General features: G+C 42.7%; 1 protein-coding gene across 1 annotated transcript in view; it reads left to right on the forward strand.

Annotated features, from left to right (window-relative positions):
- The window catches only part of LATS1 (large tumor suppressor kinase 1), a 192,912-nt gene extending 174,441 nt beyond the window's left edge, over positions 1-18,471 (forward strand). Inside the window, exon 8 of the mRNA XM_086927316.1 lies at positions 16,813-18,471. Within this exon, the coding sequence (XP_086783442.1) occupies positions 16,813-17,325 (513 nt within the window). The 3' untranslated portion in view covers positions 17,326-18,471. The remainder of the gene's footprint in view (positions 1-16,812) is intronic.
- Positions 18,472-20,611: the final 2,140 nt, after the last annotated feature.

Below are 20,611 nucleotides of genomic sequence, written 5' to 3' on the forward strand. Positions count from 1 at the left end.
AGGACTCGTCCATATTTTCTGCCAAAGGTTGTTACTGCCTTTCACATTGGGCAGACCATCACTTTGCCCACCTTCTTTCCGCCTCCGCATCCCTCAAAAGAGAAAGAAAGGCTCCACCATCTGGACCCAAAACGTGCGCTCTCTTTATACCTCAACCGCACACAACAGTTCCGGGTGGATGACCAGCTCTTTGTTAGCTATGTGGGTGCCAAGAAAGGTCGGGCAGTGTACAAGCAGACCATCTCTCAGTTGGTTGTTCTGTGCATTAAGGCTTGTTATTCTTTGGCTAAACAGGAGCCTCCAGTGGGGCAATGCGCCCATTCTACCCGGGCGACGGCAGCCACTACTGCTTTGGAACGGGAAGTTCTCTTGCATGACATCTGTCAGGCAGCTACGTGGGCCTCGTTGCACATGTTTACCAAGCATTACTGCCTGGACAGCCATGTCCGGAGAGACCGCTTCTATGGCCGTTCTGTTCTCCAGGATTTTCTGGTGTGATCTTGGTTCGCAGACCCACCACCGGGGTTGGTATTGCAGGAATCTCTATTCTAAGGTAAGGCATTTATCACTACGTGTTAACGTCAGTAACGATATATCTGTAAGGAACATTAGTAGTGATAGTTTCCCTACCGCCCCACCCATCCTCCCCGTTCTGCGAACTGATTTCTAGGGTTAAGGTCATCCCTTGCAGGGCCCTAGTTTCATGGCACCAGTGGTCAGTTTCTTGCATGGCTCTGCGTTCCTGGTGCGGAAAGACGTGTACAGAACTGACGTCAGCGTGCGTGGACGCGTTCAAGTAGCTCCAGCAGCGTCATCTCAGCAACGACGACTCCGACGCACGTGGTGCCGCACGACAACGCCTACGGACGCGCAGGAGTACTGCCGACGAAAACTTTCTGGATCCAGTCTGACGCCTGTGGGTAGTTCTAAGGTAAGGAATGTATCACTACAAATGTTTCTTACAGATATATCTTTTCCGAAGGTAAGTAACTTGTGCATCAGTAATAGACAACACTATTTCTATGAGAGAGAGAGAGAGAGAGAGAGAGAGAGAGAGAGAGAGAGAGAGAGAGAAATCTGTTTATTTAGACCATGGTCTCTAAACTTCGAATATTTCTATGCTCCTTCCATTCACACTATCTATCATTACCACCTTCCTCATTTACCTTTGAAACTTTTACTATAACTTCCACCACCAGTACCCTTGAAATCCCTGCATACAACAGCAAAATCCCCACGACGTCCACACTTCGTACATTCCTTTCCTAGGGCAGGACATCTAGGAAGGGATGCCCCATGACTCCCACACCTAATGCAATAATACTCTTTGTCTAATGTTTTGAAAACTTTTTGACCGCTGCGTTGATTACCACCCTTAACAATGCACACATCATCTGCAACTCCTTTGTTGTCTCTATGTGAAGTGGTTCATCCACTTCTCAGATTGTTCCATGGCTTTGGCAGTGCTGATGACATCTCTTAAATTCAGATCACCCATGATCCATAGTTGTTCCTTAACCTTCCTGCTCTTGACATGAACAATATTCTGATCTCTGATCATTTCATCAGTGATGGGTCCAAAATTGCAGTTCACCTAGAAGGCACGCAAAGCTGTAAGGAAGTCCTCAAACGCCTTACCATCTACCTGAGCCCTTCTGTGAAATGTAAACCTGTTCAGGCAACACTAGATGTAGGTTTGAATCTAGCTTCTATACTGGCCAGAGTGTCTTCAAATACATTCCTGTCACTACTATCAGCAGATTGAGGAAGTGTCCTAAAAATAACTTGACCCTCTGATCCTAGGCAATGTAAAACAAATATGTTTTTCCTCTCCGCATAAAGTCTCTTGCCATCAATAGCTTTGAGGTACGTCAAAAATTCCTCCTTCCACCTAGTCCATGGAACAGAGGGTTCCCCTTTTCTTTGAAGAAATTTGTTTGCATGATCAAATTGCGTTGTGAATAAATAAGCAGCAAGAAAAAAACGAAAAGAAATAATAATTTAAGTGCCCACAAGTATACTGTACGATTTTTCTCACAACCGTTTTCTTCTTTGAAAGCTGCAAAAGCAAAAAATTGCACATCAAAATAAAAGAAAACTGCTTACTTGTGAATTAGTTTAGAGCGTGGTAACACCAACTTTAAAACATGCTACTGAGAATAAATTTATTTCAAGCTCTGTAATCCGGAAATGCCGGCTTTGATAAACACTGCTCCGGAAAAAACGTTGCACGCAGCTAACGTCCAGCATGTAATACACGCTGCTGGGGTATGTAGCTGTTCGTGGCAACTTCTCTTTATCAGGCGGTAAGTTTTTTTTTTTCATAAATACAAAGAGGTTATCCTGAATCGCATGTAGTGTTGCATGCGGCTAACGTCTTGCGTGTAGAGGTGGAGAAATAAAAAATAAATACAATTAGTAGTCGGATTTCCAAAACCAAAAAACTTGTAGCTCAAAGAGCGAAACCAGAGAGTACGAGGTATATGTTAATAAATCCAAGCACAGATAATCCAGTAGAAGCGTGTGCAGCGAATGAGCAGAAATCGGAAAATATACTTATTGGATGCAAAATTATCACAGATTCGAAAATACAAAATTTGCATCCAAGAGAGGTATCCCAGTGAGTTTTGTGGCACAGAAATCCTGGGACAGATAAATCCAGTAAATCTATCCAAAATGGGTCCACTTTCCTTGAAGACAGATCGCCTCTGTGCTGATGTGCATGTAGCAGAAGAGTTTTCAGTCATCGCCAAAATTGTAGTAAAGAGTTCCTAGAAACCCAGGATATATAAAATTGTATTTATTTAGTTCAGCACAGTACATCCAACTGATCAGGGCAAATACTCCAGAGCTGTCTGCAGAATGGAATCTAGAATCTCCACACCATGACAACAGGAGACAAAAGAAATGTTAAATCCAAAAAACTCTGACCAATGCATTTAAAGAAACGAAGTATAATAAAATAGAAGAAAAGCCTTCTCTACATGAGTGAAGAAAATGTTGAGAGACCTGGGACTATGGGATGCCTGCCGTGAACTCCATGAGACAGGCATAGGTTATACCTACTACTGCCATTTTCCCCGCACACACTCCTGCATTGACTATATCAGTGAGCAACCCCCTGTTAGGCCTATTAAAGGAAGCAGAGATCAGCCCCATCACAGTTTCTGACAATGCCCTGGTTCTGGCAAAGTTGATCTAGGGTTGCAGAGACACCTACGACACTGGCGGCTCCATCCCTCCCTGCTAGGATGACCCTGTTATCCAACAGGAAGCTGGGCAAGGGATTGATGATTATTTTTTAATTAAATCGTTTTCTTGACAAAAGTGCACTGCAATGACAACCCAATTCCCTGCATTAGGAACGCCGTTAAGTTGGTTATTAAAGGTCATCTTATTGTAGCTGAGTGAGCTAGGGTCTGAAAAGTGGAGATTTATCGACTGGAAAGCGAAATACAGAGACTGGAAACAAAATGTACGACACACCCTCATGATGCACCACAAATGCTCTTTGTTTGTGGGTGGCCAACTGCGTATGTGTTATGTAAATAATGCCGAGCTCTCAAACCTCCACTTGAGCAAACAAGTGTGTGTGTTTGGAGACAAAGTGGGCACTCTGCTGGTTTGGACCTTATGGGGAAAACGGGAAAAAGATTATATTAAGATCATGGATGATACCGGAAATCATGTTTGGAAAGGTCTGAAAAAGCTGATTTTATGAAACATTATACCAGAGTGAGCCCTCCCTGCCCAAACATGGGGGAGCGTACCTGGACAGAGTTCATCACCCTAAACTCTCAAGCACTCAAAGTTAATCCTCAGTCCCAACTGCCTAAATGCCCACTTTTTTTATTTTCTTTTCTTAATACATGGCCTATGTGGTTAAACTCAATCCGAAACTGGTAGACCTGTTTAACTGCTGTGCTGTCTTCAGAGAGGTTACATGGACAATGGAGAAGGTGATGGTGGGGTTATCACAAAGCCCAACAAAGATCCCCGTAGATGTGCGTCTTACTAACCGATAGCCCTTTTAAATTTAAACGCAAAACTGCTTATGAAAAACTTGGCCACGCATGTCAATGCTGTGCTGCCCATTCTGGTCCATCCTGACCAGAGTGAATCCATACACAGCTGCCTGGCACAATCAAAGCGGCAATCCACCTGATGGAGATAGTGTCCCTCAAGGATTCTGCCGCTGTCTTCCTCTGTCTGGACGCAGAGAATGCCTTTGATATGGTAGAATGGACCGTTCATCGCCTTACACTCCCCAAGAAGTGCTTGGGACCAAGCTTATTAAGATGATTTTTGCAAATTAAGCACACCCCATGGCTAGACTCACCCTGAATGGCCACCTCATCACCCTTACCTCTCTCAAGAGGTACCAGACAGGAATGCCCACTGTCCCCGCTGTTGTTTGCGCTTTTTGTAGCACTCCTAGCATGTCTGATACAACAGTCACCTGCAGTGATGTGGATCTAGTTTGGGCTGAGAGAACATACGATCTCGCTCTAGGTTGATGACGTCCTCCACACCCTGGGCTTGCGGCGGAAGTCTCTTCCTAAGGTGGTGACCTTACTACAAACGTATGAGATACCTTCGGGCTTTAAAATTAACATATCAGAGATCCTCTGTCTCACACGAACTGCGTGTTTCAGGCTACCTGGACTGCACAGTTAGCATTCCGATGGGATAAATCTTCCATCTCATCCCTGGGAACTAAGCTCACATGCACGCTAGAGCTTTACCAGACCAGTTATACACCCCTTATGGCATCAGGAAGACACTGATGATGATCTGGCTAGGATGAGTTAATGCGATTAAAATGAACATTCTTTTGCGCCTTCTATACCCATTACAGGCCCTCTTGATTTGTCTGGATACAGCTACGGGTAGTTTCATTTGTCAGGAGGAACTCGAATCCTAGACTCTCACGGATAGTCTTAACCTAACCGCGGCAGGCGTATGATCTCGCAATGCCCAGGATCGCCTACTACTACGTGACAGCACAGCAGCTGGTCGTTGTGGAGAGGTCCACTTTAGCATTGGACCAGAACTGGCATGGTATGGACTATGCTATCAAATGGTAGTCCCTCTGGGACTTGGTATGGATTGACAGATGTCACAAGCCCCCCACATCTACATCATTACCCTGGTCTCCACCACCCTTAGAACCTGAGACGTGGGACAGATATGTAGAGCTTCCAGGCCTTGTATCATTCCCACCTCCCCTATCCTTTATAATATAGCATTCACACCAGCTATGGAAGGCCAGCCCTTCTGTAATTGGAGTGAGGGGGTTCCAAAATGATAGATATGTTTGAAAATTCAGCTCCCAAATCTTTTATGCAATGGAAAGCCTTCTGTGCACACCCAGAAGCTCCATTGTGGCACAACTTTGCCATTGGGTGCCACAACCCACGTTTCGGGAGGGAGCCATCGGACCCAAAATCAAATTCAAAGCAGTCTTCCCTAAACTTAGAAGGATGAAAGGATCAATTTCGGCCCTACAAATACTTCTACTTACAACTAAGACCTGCAGGCTTGGCGCAAAATAAAGAATTGGAAAGACTGTGGGACACACACACAGCCTTCCTAGAGACATCCGCTCCGCCTCTATTCTCAAGTGTAAGGTACATTATAAAGTCTGATATAGTTGGCATTAAACCCCATAAGCACATTTTATGTATCACAATGTATCTCCCAAATGCTGGAAGGAATGTGGAGCTCTTTGATTGGCACTACACATATGGTAGGAATGTCCAGACATACAACCATTCTGGAAGGTGGTGTCGAGGCTTTTACTCAGTGTATTTACCTACACATTGCGACATACATTAGAGGTGAAGCTCCTGGACTTTGGAACCGCAGAGGAATGATGACCAATGAATGGCATATGCAGGCAGCAAAAATAACACTAGTGCTTAATTGGAGAAAGGCAGTGTGCCCAGCACTTATTCACTTGTACTATAGAGTACGGACTATACTCGCAATGGAATATTTAAATAGTAATATGAATGGGGCACATATATTGTTCAACCTCAGGTGGAAGTCTCTACAACCACCTGAGCAGTGGCTTCTCAAATTCCACTCTGGCTTCTCGCTGGAGAGCATTGAGACTCTTCTTCTGAAGCCTGAGCGCTTTTTTACGTATAAATATCCTAGCTTCTATGTAGAGAGAAGTATGACACATCGTTGGTGGAGCTCTCTTGGAACCTGGCATTAATGTGCTGGAGGGTGGAGCGCATTTTTTTACGTATAAATATCCCAGCTTCTATGTAGAGAGAAGTATGACACATCGTTGGTGGAGCTGTCTTGGAACCTGGCATTAATGTGCTGGAGGGTGGATACTGGGTGGTGGTTGCCTTTTGCATTTGGAGTGGCTACAAGGCCGGGGGAGGGGAGTGTCTAAGGGGGGAAAAGGGTCAGGCGATTGCATTAGAAGGACCTCAAAGTATTTTTCTTCTCTGCGTGTATTTTTTTACTTGATGTGACCAACGGTGGTGTCTTTCCTATGCTGGAACCTGCCCTCAATAGGGGTTGGGCCAGTTAATGCCACCTATGTACCCAGAAACAGTTAATAAAAAGCTTTAAGTATTAAAAAAAAACAATTTTTCCAGAATGAGACCATACACAAATTGACATACATGTAAACCCAGGAAATCCACTCGCAAGTCCTCCTTCCATACTTGCGGCATTAGAGTCAACCACAAATAGACCTCTTCACCACATCAGAAAACACAAAATGCCCAAACTTTGCCTCACGGTTCCTACACCCACAATCCAGGGTTAATGTACTATGGATGAATTGGTCCTAGTTATTTGCTCTTACTTTTTCACCTCTCCCACTGCTCCGATTTGTGGTTCGCAAACTTTGCCAGACATCGCTCACACTCATCCTAGTGGCGCCCACATGGACACGACAACCATTGTTCACCACGCTTCTAGAACTCTCAGTAGTTCCTCACGAGATACTGCCGAACAGGAAGGACCTTCTCATTCACAGCTAGGGAGACATCAGACACCCAGACCGTAAGTCACTCAACCTTGCGGATTGGCTCCTTGGCAATTTAAAGTCACTACAACCTTGAATGGACATTCTAAAAATAGCACTCAGGCTCACTGCCTCTGCCTGTTATGCAGCTAAGTGGAAAAGATTTGTCCACTACTGTCATTCTAAACACATCGATCATTTATCAGCTAAAGATCAAGACATTGTCAATTATTTATTTCACACATATACTTCTGGTCTAGCCTTCACTTCTATAAGACTACATCTAGCAGCAAAAACTGCATATTTACACAATAGACACACTTCCATATTCAAAACTCCTGTCATCAAGGCCTTCCTAGAAAGTCTTAAGAGTCATTCCTCTTTGGGTGCCACCAGCTCCCACTTGGAACCTCAATATTGAATTAAGAAGATTGCTGGGCCCTTCATTTGAACCCCTCCACTCTGGCTCCCCCCAGTTTCTATCCTGGAAAGTAACATTCCTGGTTGCTATCACTTCTCTCAGATGTGTCAGTGAGCTTCAGGCATTAACCTTGGAAGAATCGTTCTTCCAACTTCATAGAGATTGTGTGGTATTTCGTACCAATCCTAAATTCCTTTCAAAGGTAGTGTCTCACTTCCACCTTAATCTATTGAATTGCCAGTATTTTTTCCTCACCTACCAACGTTGCGGAAAGGACTTTACACACCTTAGATGTAAATTGAGCCTTCTGTAGTCTATTGACAGAACCAAATCTTTAGGAAAACAACAGTTCTTTGTTGCCTTTTCAAAGCCATACCAAGGAAGGGCCATTTTTAAATCCGGCATAGCATGTTTAATTGTCAAATCCATCCAAACATGGTATGCTAAAGCTAAAATAAATATACCTATCCCTCCTTAGAGGTCACTCCACTCGTAAAAAAGGAGCTTCAATAGCTTTCCTAGGAAATATGCGGATATATGTAAAGCAGCTATATGGTTGACACCACACACATTTACTAAAGATTACTGTGTAAATGTACTGGTCTGCAAACAAGCCAGTGTTGGCCAAGCAGTTCGACGTGCATTATTCCAAACAACTGTTACCCCCACTGGTTAGCCACCACCTTTAGAGGAGGACTACTTTACAGTCTATGCTAAGCTTGTATATCTGCTGTCACTCATGCCTTGAACCGAAAATTTTACTTACCCGGTAAGTAACTGTTTGTGGCATGTAATGCTGTAGATTCACATGCACCTATCATCTTCCACGGACTCCTGTGGTTGTTACAGTTACATTTATAGGTTTTCACACACTTCCTTAGCATGGACATTGCACTATACTAATCTATATTTCATACTCCATCCTTCAACCAACTTCTAGGAAAGCAGTCTAACAATGGTGTTGTTGACCATGTGCATAACCAGCAAGAGGAGGAGTAACTCTATCTTGTGACTCGAAAGAGTTTTTTTTAAAGAAAACAACCTGCACATTTCTGAGCCCAACACTAAATGGCACGATTATGCTAAGCATGTGAATCTACAGCACTACATGCCATAAACAGATTCCATGCATTTTTTACCAAACGCCTGAGACCAGTGAGGAAATTGTTTAAAATATTGCCTTCTTGCATCCATCTTCAACCCTTTAATCCTCTACACATAAGACCAGTATAGGAATTGTTAAACAGTCAGTTGGCTCAAGTGAAAGGGGACTGGGAGGATCTTGGTGATTGTTTCAGAAAAAAAGTCAGTTACATAAAACTAATGACCTTGTTTCTGGTGCAAAAGACTTCAAAAGTCAGATTTAGAATCAAGTGGTGTAGATAATGACAGACAGTTCTACAACAACGTTCAGGATATATACAAACCATGGGAAATTCTATCCTTCCCAAAGTCATAGCTTATGTGGCATTGAGCAATACACAACATTACTCTTGTAGCTCATCATGTTCCTGGAGATCAAAATTTATAAGCAGACCACACAGCATTAGATATGAATGGGATCTAAAATAGTCCATAGTGTATCACATATTTCTGGTGTGGGGATAACAAAGCATAGATCTGTTTACACAGAAGCAATCAGAAATTGGCAAAGCTTTGTATCCAGACACATGCACCCAATATCGTTGGTACAGGATATTTGCATACACCTCTTACCTGATGACACTCATACCAACAAACTTAAACAAATGTCAAAGATCCAATATGCCAACCTAAGCAATTGAACTTACTGGAGTTGTGATCTTCCTCACAAGGGATCCTGTGTTGAGGAGTGAGCTGAGGGATGAAATTAAATTGTTTTTTTGCTTGAACTCACCCCAAGATACCTCAGGGTTTAACAATTGGGACGCACTCAAAGCGGAATTAAAGAGGACATGTATAGAGCTCAACTCAACCCTGAACAAACAGAGGGTTAAAGCAAGGGAGACCCTGGAGGCTGTGCTCAAACAGGTGGAGAAGGAACACAAGAGTGCGCCCTCCAGGGGTTCACTTCGCACACTCAATGCACTTTGTTGGAAACATAAGGCAATATATAATAACCGGGAAGAATACACACTACTACGTCTCTGCCAATATATAATAACCGGGAAGAATACACACTACTACATCTCTGCCAAATCTCCTACACGCTAGGAAACAACATAGGCAAACACTTGGCCAGCCAGCTGAGGGAAGAAAAGGAATACATTGGAAACATACAAAATGGGGGTCGGTTAGCGTCCACAGATAAAGGGAAGGCTGACATATTCAGGGCATTCTTTGAGAGTATTTACACAGGGGTGAGAAGGGACATAGAGGTTCAAAATCGATATCTCCACATGTTGAACTTCCCTAAGTTCTCACAAGAGAGGAATGATGCTCTTGCGGCACCTATCACACAGGGGAGGTGGGCAAAGCCACCAAATCCCTCAAGCTCAATAAGGCTCCAGGTCCGGATGGACTGACGGCTCATTTTTATAAATCGTTCGCGCCCGAGCTCGTTTCACACCTTATGCACCTCTTTAATAATACAGTAGAAAAGATAGGGACGACTCCATCCATGGCTAAGGCGGTGATCACAGTGATCCCCAAGCCAGGGAAAGATGCGCTCCTCTGCACTCTCTACCGGCCTACTGCACTCTTTAATTTAGATGCAAAACTTTATTCAGCTATCCTAGCAGATAGGTTAAATGATCTGATGCCAGACCTTGTCCACCCTGGTCAATCAGGCTTCATAAAAGGCCGGCAGACCCACGATAACATTAGACGGGCGGTGCACCTGATCGAAAAAGTGACTAAGCGTAAGATACCAGCTGTTCTCGTGGGACTGGATGCCGAAAAAGCATTTGACAGTGTGGACTGGCCCTTTCTTTTTAACGCGCTGAAACACTTTGGATTCGCAGATACATTTATCAATATGATCAGGGCCAACTACATACAACCATGTTCCAGAGTACTTGTTAATGGGACCATGTCTGTCCCCTTTTCCCTTACTAGAGAGGCCAGGCAGAGGTGCCCATTGTCACCCCGTTCTTTGCTCTTAGCATTGAGCTGCTGTCGATGCGTATCTGGGAGACTCCAAAAATAAAGGGGAGTCCTTTTAAGGGGAGATGCCCACTAAATATCGCTGTTCGCAGATGATGTGCTTTTATCCCTCACGGAGTCATCACTCTCACTTCCGGCGTTGCAGGCGGCGCTGACCAGGTATGAGACAGTGGCGGGTTTTAAGGTTAATCTAGATATATCCTATATACTTAATCTCATGCCTCCGGAGGCTGTGGTTGAGGAGCTACGAGGCCGTTATCCACTTAAATGGGCATAGCGCTCTTTACAATATTTGGGGATTCAACTGACACCATGAGTAGAGGGGTTATACAAGGCTAACTTTCTACCCTCACTGATTCAGCTTCAACAAGATCTTCAACATTGGTAACCTCTTTTTATCTCTTGTTTGGGTCGCATATATGCAATCAAAATGACTGTGCTCCCTACATTTTTGTACCTCTTTCAGGCTCTACCGATAGAACTGGATAGAGAGCTCCTCCCTAAAATAAGATCGCTCCTCACTCCCTTTATCTTGCAAGGCTTAAGGGCTCGCTTATACTTTCACAATTTTCGGCTTCCAAGGGTGGGGTGGGTTTACCCGACTTCGGCCTTTACTATAATGTGGCTCAACTACGGATAGTGGCGGAATGGTCTAAAAGGGAGTCAGAGAAGCACTGGCTTCACATGGATCGGGCCATTGCAGGGAGAACAATCTGGGACCTCATATGGAAGTCCAAGAAAGAGCGACCCACCAACACATGCATCAGAACCCCCACACACATTACCCTGAAGGTCTCGGACTCTCTGTCTGGAGGGGAGGAATGGACTACATTCCCCTCACCCTATACACAGATACATTTCAATCCAGCCTTTTCAACTGCACTCTGTGAAGGTCCTTTTAACTCCTGGAGAAAGGGCGGATACCTTATGCTGTCTTACCCCTTCCACAATTATGACATTTTAACATCCAAGAATTGCCATAGGAGTTTCATTTAGAACCTGACTAGCAGTTTCACTATCTTCAACTCAAACACTGGGTTCTCATCCCTCACATTCGAGTTGCAGCCACACGTGAGAGAACGAGTTTTGAAAAATGTGTAGGCTCTATGAAAGGGATCATCTTTCTTGTACAGCTCCTTGCTAAATGCCACCCGCTCGTCGCGCCCTCGATACATGGCCATGTGGGAAGGAGTAGTGTAGAGAGATATATCTGACAGATAATGGGCTGAGCTGTGGTCAGATATCGGTAAATTTAACCACTCCCTAGAACTCCGGGAGGCCTGCTTAAAAACACTGATGGACTGGTATCTATGCCCCACTAAACCTAAACGAATATTCCCGAATACATCAGACATATGTTGGAGAGGCTGTGACCTGCCCTACGATTAGGCCCTTCTGGGAAGAGATACTTGCACATATTCAACGCATGCTGGGGTACCCCATTCAACAACTAGGGAGGGAGTGCTTTTGGGAATCAGAGTCCCGTCCTTGGAACATCAAACTAAGGCGGACAAGGCCATTATGTGGACATGCATGGTTGCTGTAAAGGTTGCAATCACGGTGGCCTGGAAGAACGAGGCTCCCACTCGTTCCATGTGGCACTCCCGACTTTTGGAAGATACTCTGTCTCGAGAGAATGACGGACAATTTTAGGGACGACTGTAAACATTTTGAATACAAATGGGGGCCATTGGTCACATATCTTAGACAAGGACTCCCTCTCGCAGTGTGCCCGCCCTCACTCAGATATGCATCTCTTTCAGTTTTAGACCCGATTTTCGTGCTTAATGATCACAACCACAGGGGCAAGTTAAGAAAGGAATCTGGAGATATTGATAACACCCACACACACCTGAGGGGCATATCTGGTGCACGATCAGAGTATGGACTACATTCTATACTTGCTGCCACAACCACCTAAAATAACCCTCTATTTTTTTTCTTATTCCTCTTTTTTTCTCAGTTTTTCCGGGAGGGGGGAGAGGAAATTTGTTCAGGGAAACCTTCCCCGTTGGAAGGGTTTAACCTAAAACTTGTCGCAAAAGAAAGACAGGTAGAGGGTGCAGAGTTTCTCGTTAAAAGATCACCTAGGGACTTTCTAAAACTGTCTTTTTAGGTAATGCATATTGAACAGCCTTGGTTATTGTTATACCTTGGCACTCAACCTCAATGTAACTTCGTATGTTCTACTCTGTACGATTGCTTTTATGCTCATCTTGATATAGCGTTCCGAAGTCTTTACCAAATGCTAATATCAAACACGTTTGACCAAAAAAAATGGACTATAGAGATTACTTTCCTAATTCTAGTAACAACACAAATGAATCTTCATGAATTAAAAGTGATGACAGTAATCATACATGAAGACAAGGTAGTTGTGAGCACCAACCCACATTTCATGCCTACGGTTGTTTCATTTTCATGTTAAGCTATTCCGCTCCCAACCTTTTTCCAAAATCCTTCTAATTTGAGAGAGCTTTACACACACTAGGTTTAACGAGAACAGTCGTATTCATTTCAGTAAATAAAAGAATATAAGGAAATCAAGAAACGTTTTGCAGACCATGCCCCAAAAGTTTTAGGCTCCCCAGTTACAAAAGTTACTGTATTAATGCGGATAGAAGAAACGATGTTCTTTATAATCCAACTATATATTGTCATATCCGCCCAAGGCGCATTTCACCCCAAATAAATGAGCAACATTTGCGGTCATGAGCAGTGTTTAATTTAAATTACAAATCCACTGATGCCAAGTGGTCTTCCACACATACTTTAGCAAAATACTTTGTCGACATGCAGTCCTAAAAAGAAGCACATGTAGGTCAGACAGTATTAAAATATTTGTTTGGCACACCTCACTTTTCAAACTCTCCATTGCAAAGGGATAACACAGCTACATTATGTATGCACAGTGTGTGAATCTACAAGAGGTCCATGCTACAAAAGCAATGGTTTACCTGCCTGTAGCAATATTGTTGCTGCTTCGGCACTTCTAGATTCACGTGCGAACTTCCTACATCCCTGGAAGAGGAGTTAGTGAAAACAAGTCTAAAATGGTGCAATGTATTAGAGCTTTGTGGGCATACATTAGATGTCATACTAAGTCATCATGACTCCACTTATGGTCTGAGCCTAAACCAACAAGCATTGGCATAACCAATAGGTCTCGCCTTTGGGACCTTATAAGTATTTAATTATGCAGTACAATATCCTTGGTGCAACATCAACTGTTGCATGGCTAAACGCTTATAATGTCCCAAAAGCGAGACCTATTGGGTATGCCAATGCTTGTTTAATGTATATTGAAATAATAAATAACTGTCGTATTGCTTATTTCTAAATTTGACAGATAAGTGCCGGTGTTGACCAGTGCCATGCCGAATACCGGAAACCACCAGCACAAATTAAACTCTGTCATGGGGTTCTGGGCGATTCCCTTAATCTTCTCGTGCCATAAAAAAACTAAAACGTATGCTTTTAAGAGTACAACTTCTGCTTCTCTTGTAAAATGCCTTGGGGCCAAGTTCGTGCTATATGAAGCTGCAAAAACATACAAAGTACTTGTTGCATGTGGAAGCAGAACTTGGCCGAAGATCACTAAAGAGCTTTAAACGTATAAAAAAAATGCTGACTTAAACGTCTGCCTCGCAGCCACGCTAGCACAACAAATGCTATCCGTTATATTATAAATCACGGACAAAGCTAGCACAGCAAATCCTATCAGTTATATTATAAATCATGGACAACGGTTTTTCCGTGTAAACTAACAGATAGATGGTCACCCTAGCCAAGCTACTTAAATCATAACATGCTGCGATTTCCGGATGTAGAACGTAGTGCAAATGCTTCTGCTGCCATTCCTTCATCAGAAGAAGAAACAGATGGGGGCATGGACAGAGGGTTAAAACAAAAAGCAGCACCTACATATAAGGGAAATGGACTGAATGACAATGCCTTTAAGCTGTCACAAAGAACCTCAAACAAGTTGGCGCAGCAATGCATAAAAAGGTTTTCTCTTCAAGACAGGGTGGTGAGAGAGGGAGAGGTCGGGTGAGTCTCAGACAAACGCCACAGTTCAGGAAAGAAGAAGGATTGGCGGCGGAGAGACGGGAGGATGAGAGAACAGGGGAGGCAAGAGTAACGGAGGGTATGCAAAGAGAGATAGAGTAGGGGGCAGAGAGAGTAGAGGCGTGAAGAAAAATAAACAGAGGGGCGAAATTTAAAGAGAAAATAGGGTAGAACAAGAAAGAGAAAAGGGCGCGGACGCAAAAAATATGCAGAGTAAGACGAAAATTACAACATGAAAAAGAAAGTAAGAAGATAGCAGGGGAAGAAAGACTGAACAGATGGAGGGAAAGACAAAGAAGCGCAAGCAAAAAGAAGACTGAGAAGGCGTAGCGAGTGAGTGGCCAGGACGTGTGTGCGAGAAGAGAGGCGCTTGCGCTTGGGAGAGCAGTCTGCTCATTTTCAAGCACTGCCCTCGTGCTTGTTGCATGCACCCCTGCTCACTCCCACAAGGTGGATGCCGCCACAAGCACGAGTGTGTGATTGAAAATAATCAGAGCGACGGCGAGACCTAAAAAACTTGGGAAGGAGGGGGGGGGGGGGTGAGTGAGGTACAATTCTGGACTCAAGCACTAGATGGTGGAATAATGCAAATCATGTGCATCTAGATGAACCTCAAGCTACAAGTAACCAGTTTGTACCTTAGGAGATGGTTTTTAACACCATCACTGCTAATGATATTTTCCTCCTTTGCTGGAATTTTCAAATGTCCATTGATCATGACGAGCTGGGCTCGTCATCAGCCTGGTAGGAGGCTACTTCATGACGAGCCCAGCTCGTCATGAGCCTGGAAGGGGTTAAGTATCTCTACACTCTACACATACCCTGACCAAAGCTAAGTTTATGAAGTTGGTCAAGGTCTCCAAGCAGTGTGGAAGCTAGTGCTGTCTTCATCCGTACAGGGAAATATAATTGCCAATCTGGCCATTGAATGATAACCTTTAAACTACTCATTATATAAGTACAGTTAATTAAATTACCCTGCATTTGTGCCTTGCACGTACACAGAAGGCAGTCTGAAGTTATTTTGATATGATTTTCCATGTTGTCTCCCTCACGTTGCACGCGCTCTCTCAGCTTCTCCCCATCAAACTCCTTCCTTTCCCAAGCCACTTTTGTCTGTCTAGCATGGTACTTTCCCCCGCGCTATTTTAATGACCATCATGTGATGCTTCTCCTACACCCACTCACCCCCCTATATTGCTCCTCCTCACCTGCTTCTCTGTTGATCGATGCCTACCATCATTTCTTGTTTCAATTCTTTTTTCTTGGAGTGGGCCAGGTTGAAAATCTGTATCCGCCTCTTGCTAAATGAATTTTAGCAACAGACAAATGTAGGATCTTTGAATCCCCAATATACGTGGCCCGTATTGTAAAAAAAATTTAAAAATTTAATGTAGTTTCTTATATAGCGCATTATCACCACAAAGGGTATCTCGGCGCTTGCTTTGGGAACCCGTCCTGGTTTTTCCCTGAGGGATAGCCCAGCTGGGCATCCCCAAGGTGAAAGCCAGGCATCCCGCCGCGGGGGCCGTAGTGGAGATTGAGCAAGCTATTGCCCAGAGTGGCAGAGCGTGAACCCCTGATTCAAGTAGGCACCGAAGCGAGAATTATCAGGTCCGTGGATATTTGGGCTCCAAACTCTGCCGCGTTGGGAATTGAACCCTGGTCCCGGGCCGACCTCTGCTTCTGGGTCTGCCTCCTCTAACCGGTGAGCCACACTTCTCCATTAACATAAGATATGAAGACCATAGATGAATTATTCATACCTACTGTGACCTGCTTAAATCCTATTGTACCAGTTGTATCTGCAAAGAGATATACATCTCTAGGACTAGTGGAGGTCAAAGATCATAATAATTTAAAGTGCTATTTGTTAGTGTTGTATTTTTAAATTGTGTACTACAAATGCCAGTAAATGATTTAAAAAATCAAAAAAATGAAAAAAAGCCCATTGGGAGATGCAGTAGTTACGTTTGTTGCAATAATCCAACTCAGTCCTTCAGTGTAACCAGAACAATATAAATTGGCAAATTATAAGTATTTGTTCTGTGGAGGAATTGGTTTTGTTCCACCAGGTTCTAGGTATACTGCCTGATCGAGGATAATGTACTCTGATGGCTGTGGCTACCCTTATTACATTTGTAGAAGATTTATAAAATAACACAATTGTTTGTTCTTTCCCCATTTCACTTTCACTGTCTCTTTTGGAATGTTCTTGATTAACAACACAGTTTTCTTCTTTTTAAAGGTGATAAATTGGCACACGACTCTTCACATAAATCCTCATGCCAAGCTGAGCCCAGAAGCTTCTGATCTTATTATCAAACTCTGTCGTGGGCCAGAAGATCGACTTGGAAAAAATGGTGCAGATGAAATAAAAGGGCATCCATTTTTTAAAAGTATTGACTTTTCTAGTGACTTGCGACAACAGCCTGCTTTATACATTCCGAAAATATCCTATCCAACAGACACCTCCAATTTTGACCCAGTGGATCCAGAAAAGTTGCGCAGTGAGGACAAGGAGGGGAATGTGAATGATACCCTTAATGGGTGGTATAAAAATGGCAAACATCCAGAGCATGCCTTTTACGAATTTACATTTAGACGTTTCTTTGATGACAACGGTTACCCTTACAACTATCCAAAGCCAATTGAATATGATTACAGTGAATCCCAAGAATTGGAGAATCAACAGACTGATGAGGAAGAAAGCAGACAGGCTAACAAAAATGTCCAGAATCGCGATCTGGTATACGTTTAGTTTTCGGGGCACTCTTATATTGGACACATTTATACTGATTGTTGACAGGTGTATTAGGAACAGATGCGATTGACATTAGAATAATGCAACATTCCTACAAATGTCTATAGCTGTTATATATTTTTGCTTCCTGTGTATTATTTGTCTGCTTCCCAAAAGTGTGGGACATCGTTCCAAACATTAATTTATTCTGTGTTTGTTAATCAGAAATTTAGAAATGTTTTATACCCTTTGAAAGACAAATCAGGCCGAATTGTATATTACAATTTTTGTTTGTTTCGAAGACTTAATATAGGAAGTACTGTAGTAATATTGTTAAAAGGCTGTCTATTTTTTGCTTTTTGTACATATGCAAAGTAATTTAAAGCTATTTTTTCTGAATGAAACTTCTTTCCTGCTTTGACCAAATATGAATCAATCCAACCTGTTTTAAAGGTTTTTTGCTAATTGTATAAAGCAAGTATTTTCTTCCTTGAATTCTCTCTGATTTATGCAAATATTATATTTATAATTGTGCCTATAGTAATCTACTGTTCCTGTAAATAGTCCTTCCAGATTTGTGACAGAATGACATAACTCTAGGGCAGGCCCTCTCACTGTATTATCCATTCATATTTTAGTCTCTTGTGTTAGACACTACTGTAGAGCGTATGACTAAAAAGTAGTTTGAGATGGATTTGCATGAAAAAATGTTCTGCTACAGCAGAGTTCAGAGTGAGTGGTTTTATCTGGACTACATTAATATTTTATTACTGGTGTATGCTGTGGGTGAGTTCTTATATAATGCTGCTGAGACCCAAAACACCATTTACAACTTCTCTGTATGTGCCTTTGGTATTTAAAGTGAGTAGATTTATCCTCTTTACTTTAATTACACCAAAGTTAAATTATGGTTTTGATGGGTCAACATTCTTAGAAGTATATATTTTGTATTTTAAATACTATGCTGACCATTAATTGCATTTAAAAAGAATCACACCAGTTTCAGAGATTGCTTTTAGACTCGAAAGTGATTTTGTTGCTTCTGAAACAACTCTACATGATCATTTACTTTCTGGCAAATTTTTCAATGTTTTTTCTTAAGTTCTAAAAATCACATTCACTAGTGTAAATTTTCTGATAAAACATTAAAACACAAAAACTAAACATTTTGTATTGGAATCCTTTATTGCTGCCTGAGTGAAATATAGAATGTTTTTTTTAAAAAAGTAAACTTGATTAAATCATTATGCTTTGGAAATTCCATGTCACTATCTTGAATTTGTATACTGTATTACACACTTGTTCTCTTATCAAAATATACGATGGAACACAGTGGAAATGTGGTGAAGTATGGTATAGCTTTTGGTACCCATTTTACATTTTTCATAATCTGATTCACTACCTTTTTCGTTAATATTTCAAAGTCTTTAGATGAACTTGGTAATCTTCAATAATATCAATGTGCTGTTGGATGGACACCTAAAGACAAAATCCTCAGTTATGCCTTTTAACATTTATTTTGTGATGATATCTGGTAGTTGGTACATTGTACCATATGAAATATTTTACTGTAACGTAGCTAAAAATCTCTTTTTCTCAACATCGCAGGAGCGAAAAACATCTTAAACCATAGTAGAAAAACAGCAACCTGGGACCAATATGACATCATAGCACTGCAAGAAACGTGGACAACGGAGCCAATTGATGTACCAGGAAGAGTATGCTTCCACGAAAGTGTGACAAGCCCCCAGTGCTACGGGCGTGCAAGGGGGGGTCTTTCAATATATATACATCCACAGCACTGAAGATCAGAGCCTCACAAATGGCCACATCAGCACCAGATATGCAAATTATTAAACTGGGGAGCATAACAAAAAGCAATGCCAGATCAATTATCTTGATCAATTTATACGCCCACCCGAAAAAATCGGCTAAAAAGGACCTCTTCGACCGTGTTGTCAATGTAGTAACCAACACGCGCCTCGAACATCCAAGTTGGGAGATTATTGTCACAGGCGATTTTAACATCAACCTTCTACATCCACCAGAAGATGAGGTCAACATCTCTGTAGCAAACAAACTGTGGGATGTTGAACCCCAGGAGATTATATCTGTTAAGAAGACAGACAAAATGGGTAGGCAACTGATGTGGGACTTTGAACACCTTGGCCTACGGGTAATAAACGGAAGAACCTTTCATGACAAACCCCCTGCCGCGACCTATATAGGCCACAATGCAAGCTCCACCTTGGATTATACATTAGTTACACTACCCCTGCTAAGTCTAATTAAAAAATTCCAAATACTCTGCTCATTAGACAGTGATCACTCAATGCAACACATTGAGATGAAACTGAGTCCCGCCAGGCACTTAAAGGCACCAACTATTCCAGGTATAACCTCCACAATCAACCTGAAGCGGTTAAGGTGGTCAAGTAACACCCTACCCCAAATAGCGTTAGACGCTAAGAAACTGTTCAAACAAACAACTGCAGAAAAGGACTTATGTTCAGAAACCTGGTCTGACTTCCTGGAAAGGCTACCAAGGTCCAATAGTAACGCAAAAAAGAAGACCTATCGGAAGACCGATGTAAAACTCACAAAAACAGCACTCTCTATGAGGAAACAACTTCAGAAGCTCACAAGACGGGCACAAGGATAAAGGACAAACCCAAGTATCTGGCAAGAAGTCCGATCGACAAGGAGGCAATACAAGAAGCTGGCTTGGATGGAAAAAAGGAACAAAGCTAACGACTTCTGGGTCAAATTGCTGCACAACATAAAAAAATCCGATTCCAGGGCATTCTGGATACAAGTCGACTCCATTAACAGAGCAGCTCAACCTGTAAATGTGACATGCATCACCGAAAGCGATTGGGCCAAACACATAGTCGATACATTCTCAATAAACCTAACGGCGAACCAGATCACAACGTCAACAACCGAATCTGAAATGCCAAGAGCTATGAACCAGGAAAGAACGACTGTTACCAGTACTAATGGCTCGATCATCGGCCAGGAAGACATGGATCAATCAATACCGACAGACGATTGCCGAATACTAAAAATAATCAAGAAAGGCAAACAAGAGAGTGCGCTGGGGCCGAATGGCATTCCGCAGGCAATCTACAAAGAGGACCCCAAGTTCTGGGCATGCAAATTCAACATCCTTTTTCGGTCAATTAGCAACTCAGGTCGGGTCCCGGAAAGCTGGAGGGGTGCCATTATCAACCCCATCTACAAAGGCGGAGACCGCAAAAATCCAACTAACTACCGCTTAATAGCCCTGATCGATGCGGAAGCC

Source organism: Lissotriton vulgaris, chromosome 6, assembly GCF_964263255.1.
Source record: "Lissotriton vulgaris chromosome 6, aLisVul1.2, whole genome shotgun sequence".
Lineage (NCBI taxonomy): Eukaryota > Metazoa > Chordata > Amphibia > Caudata > Salamandridae > Lissotriton > Lissotriton vulgaris.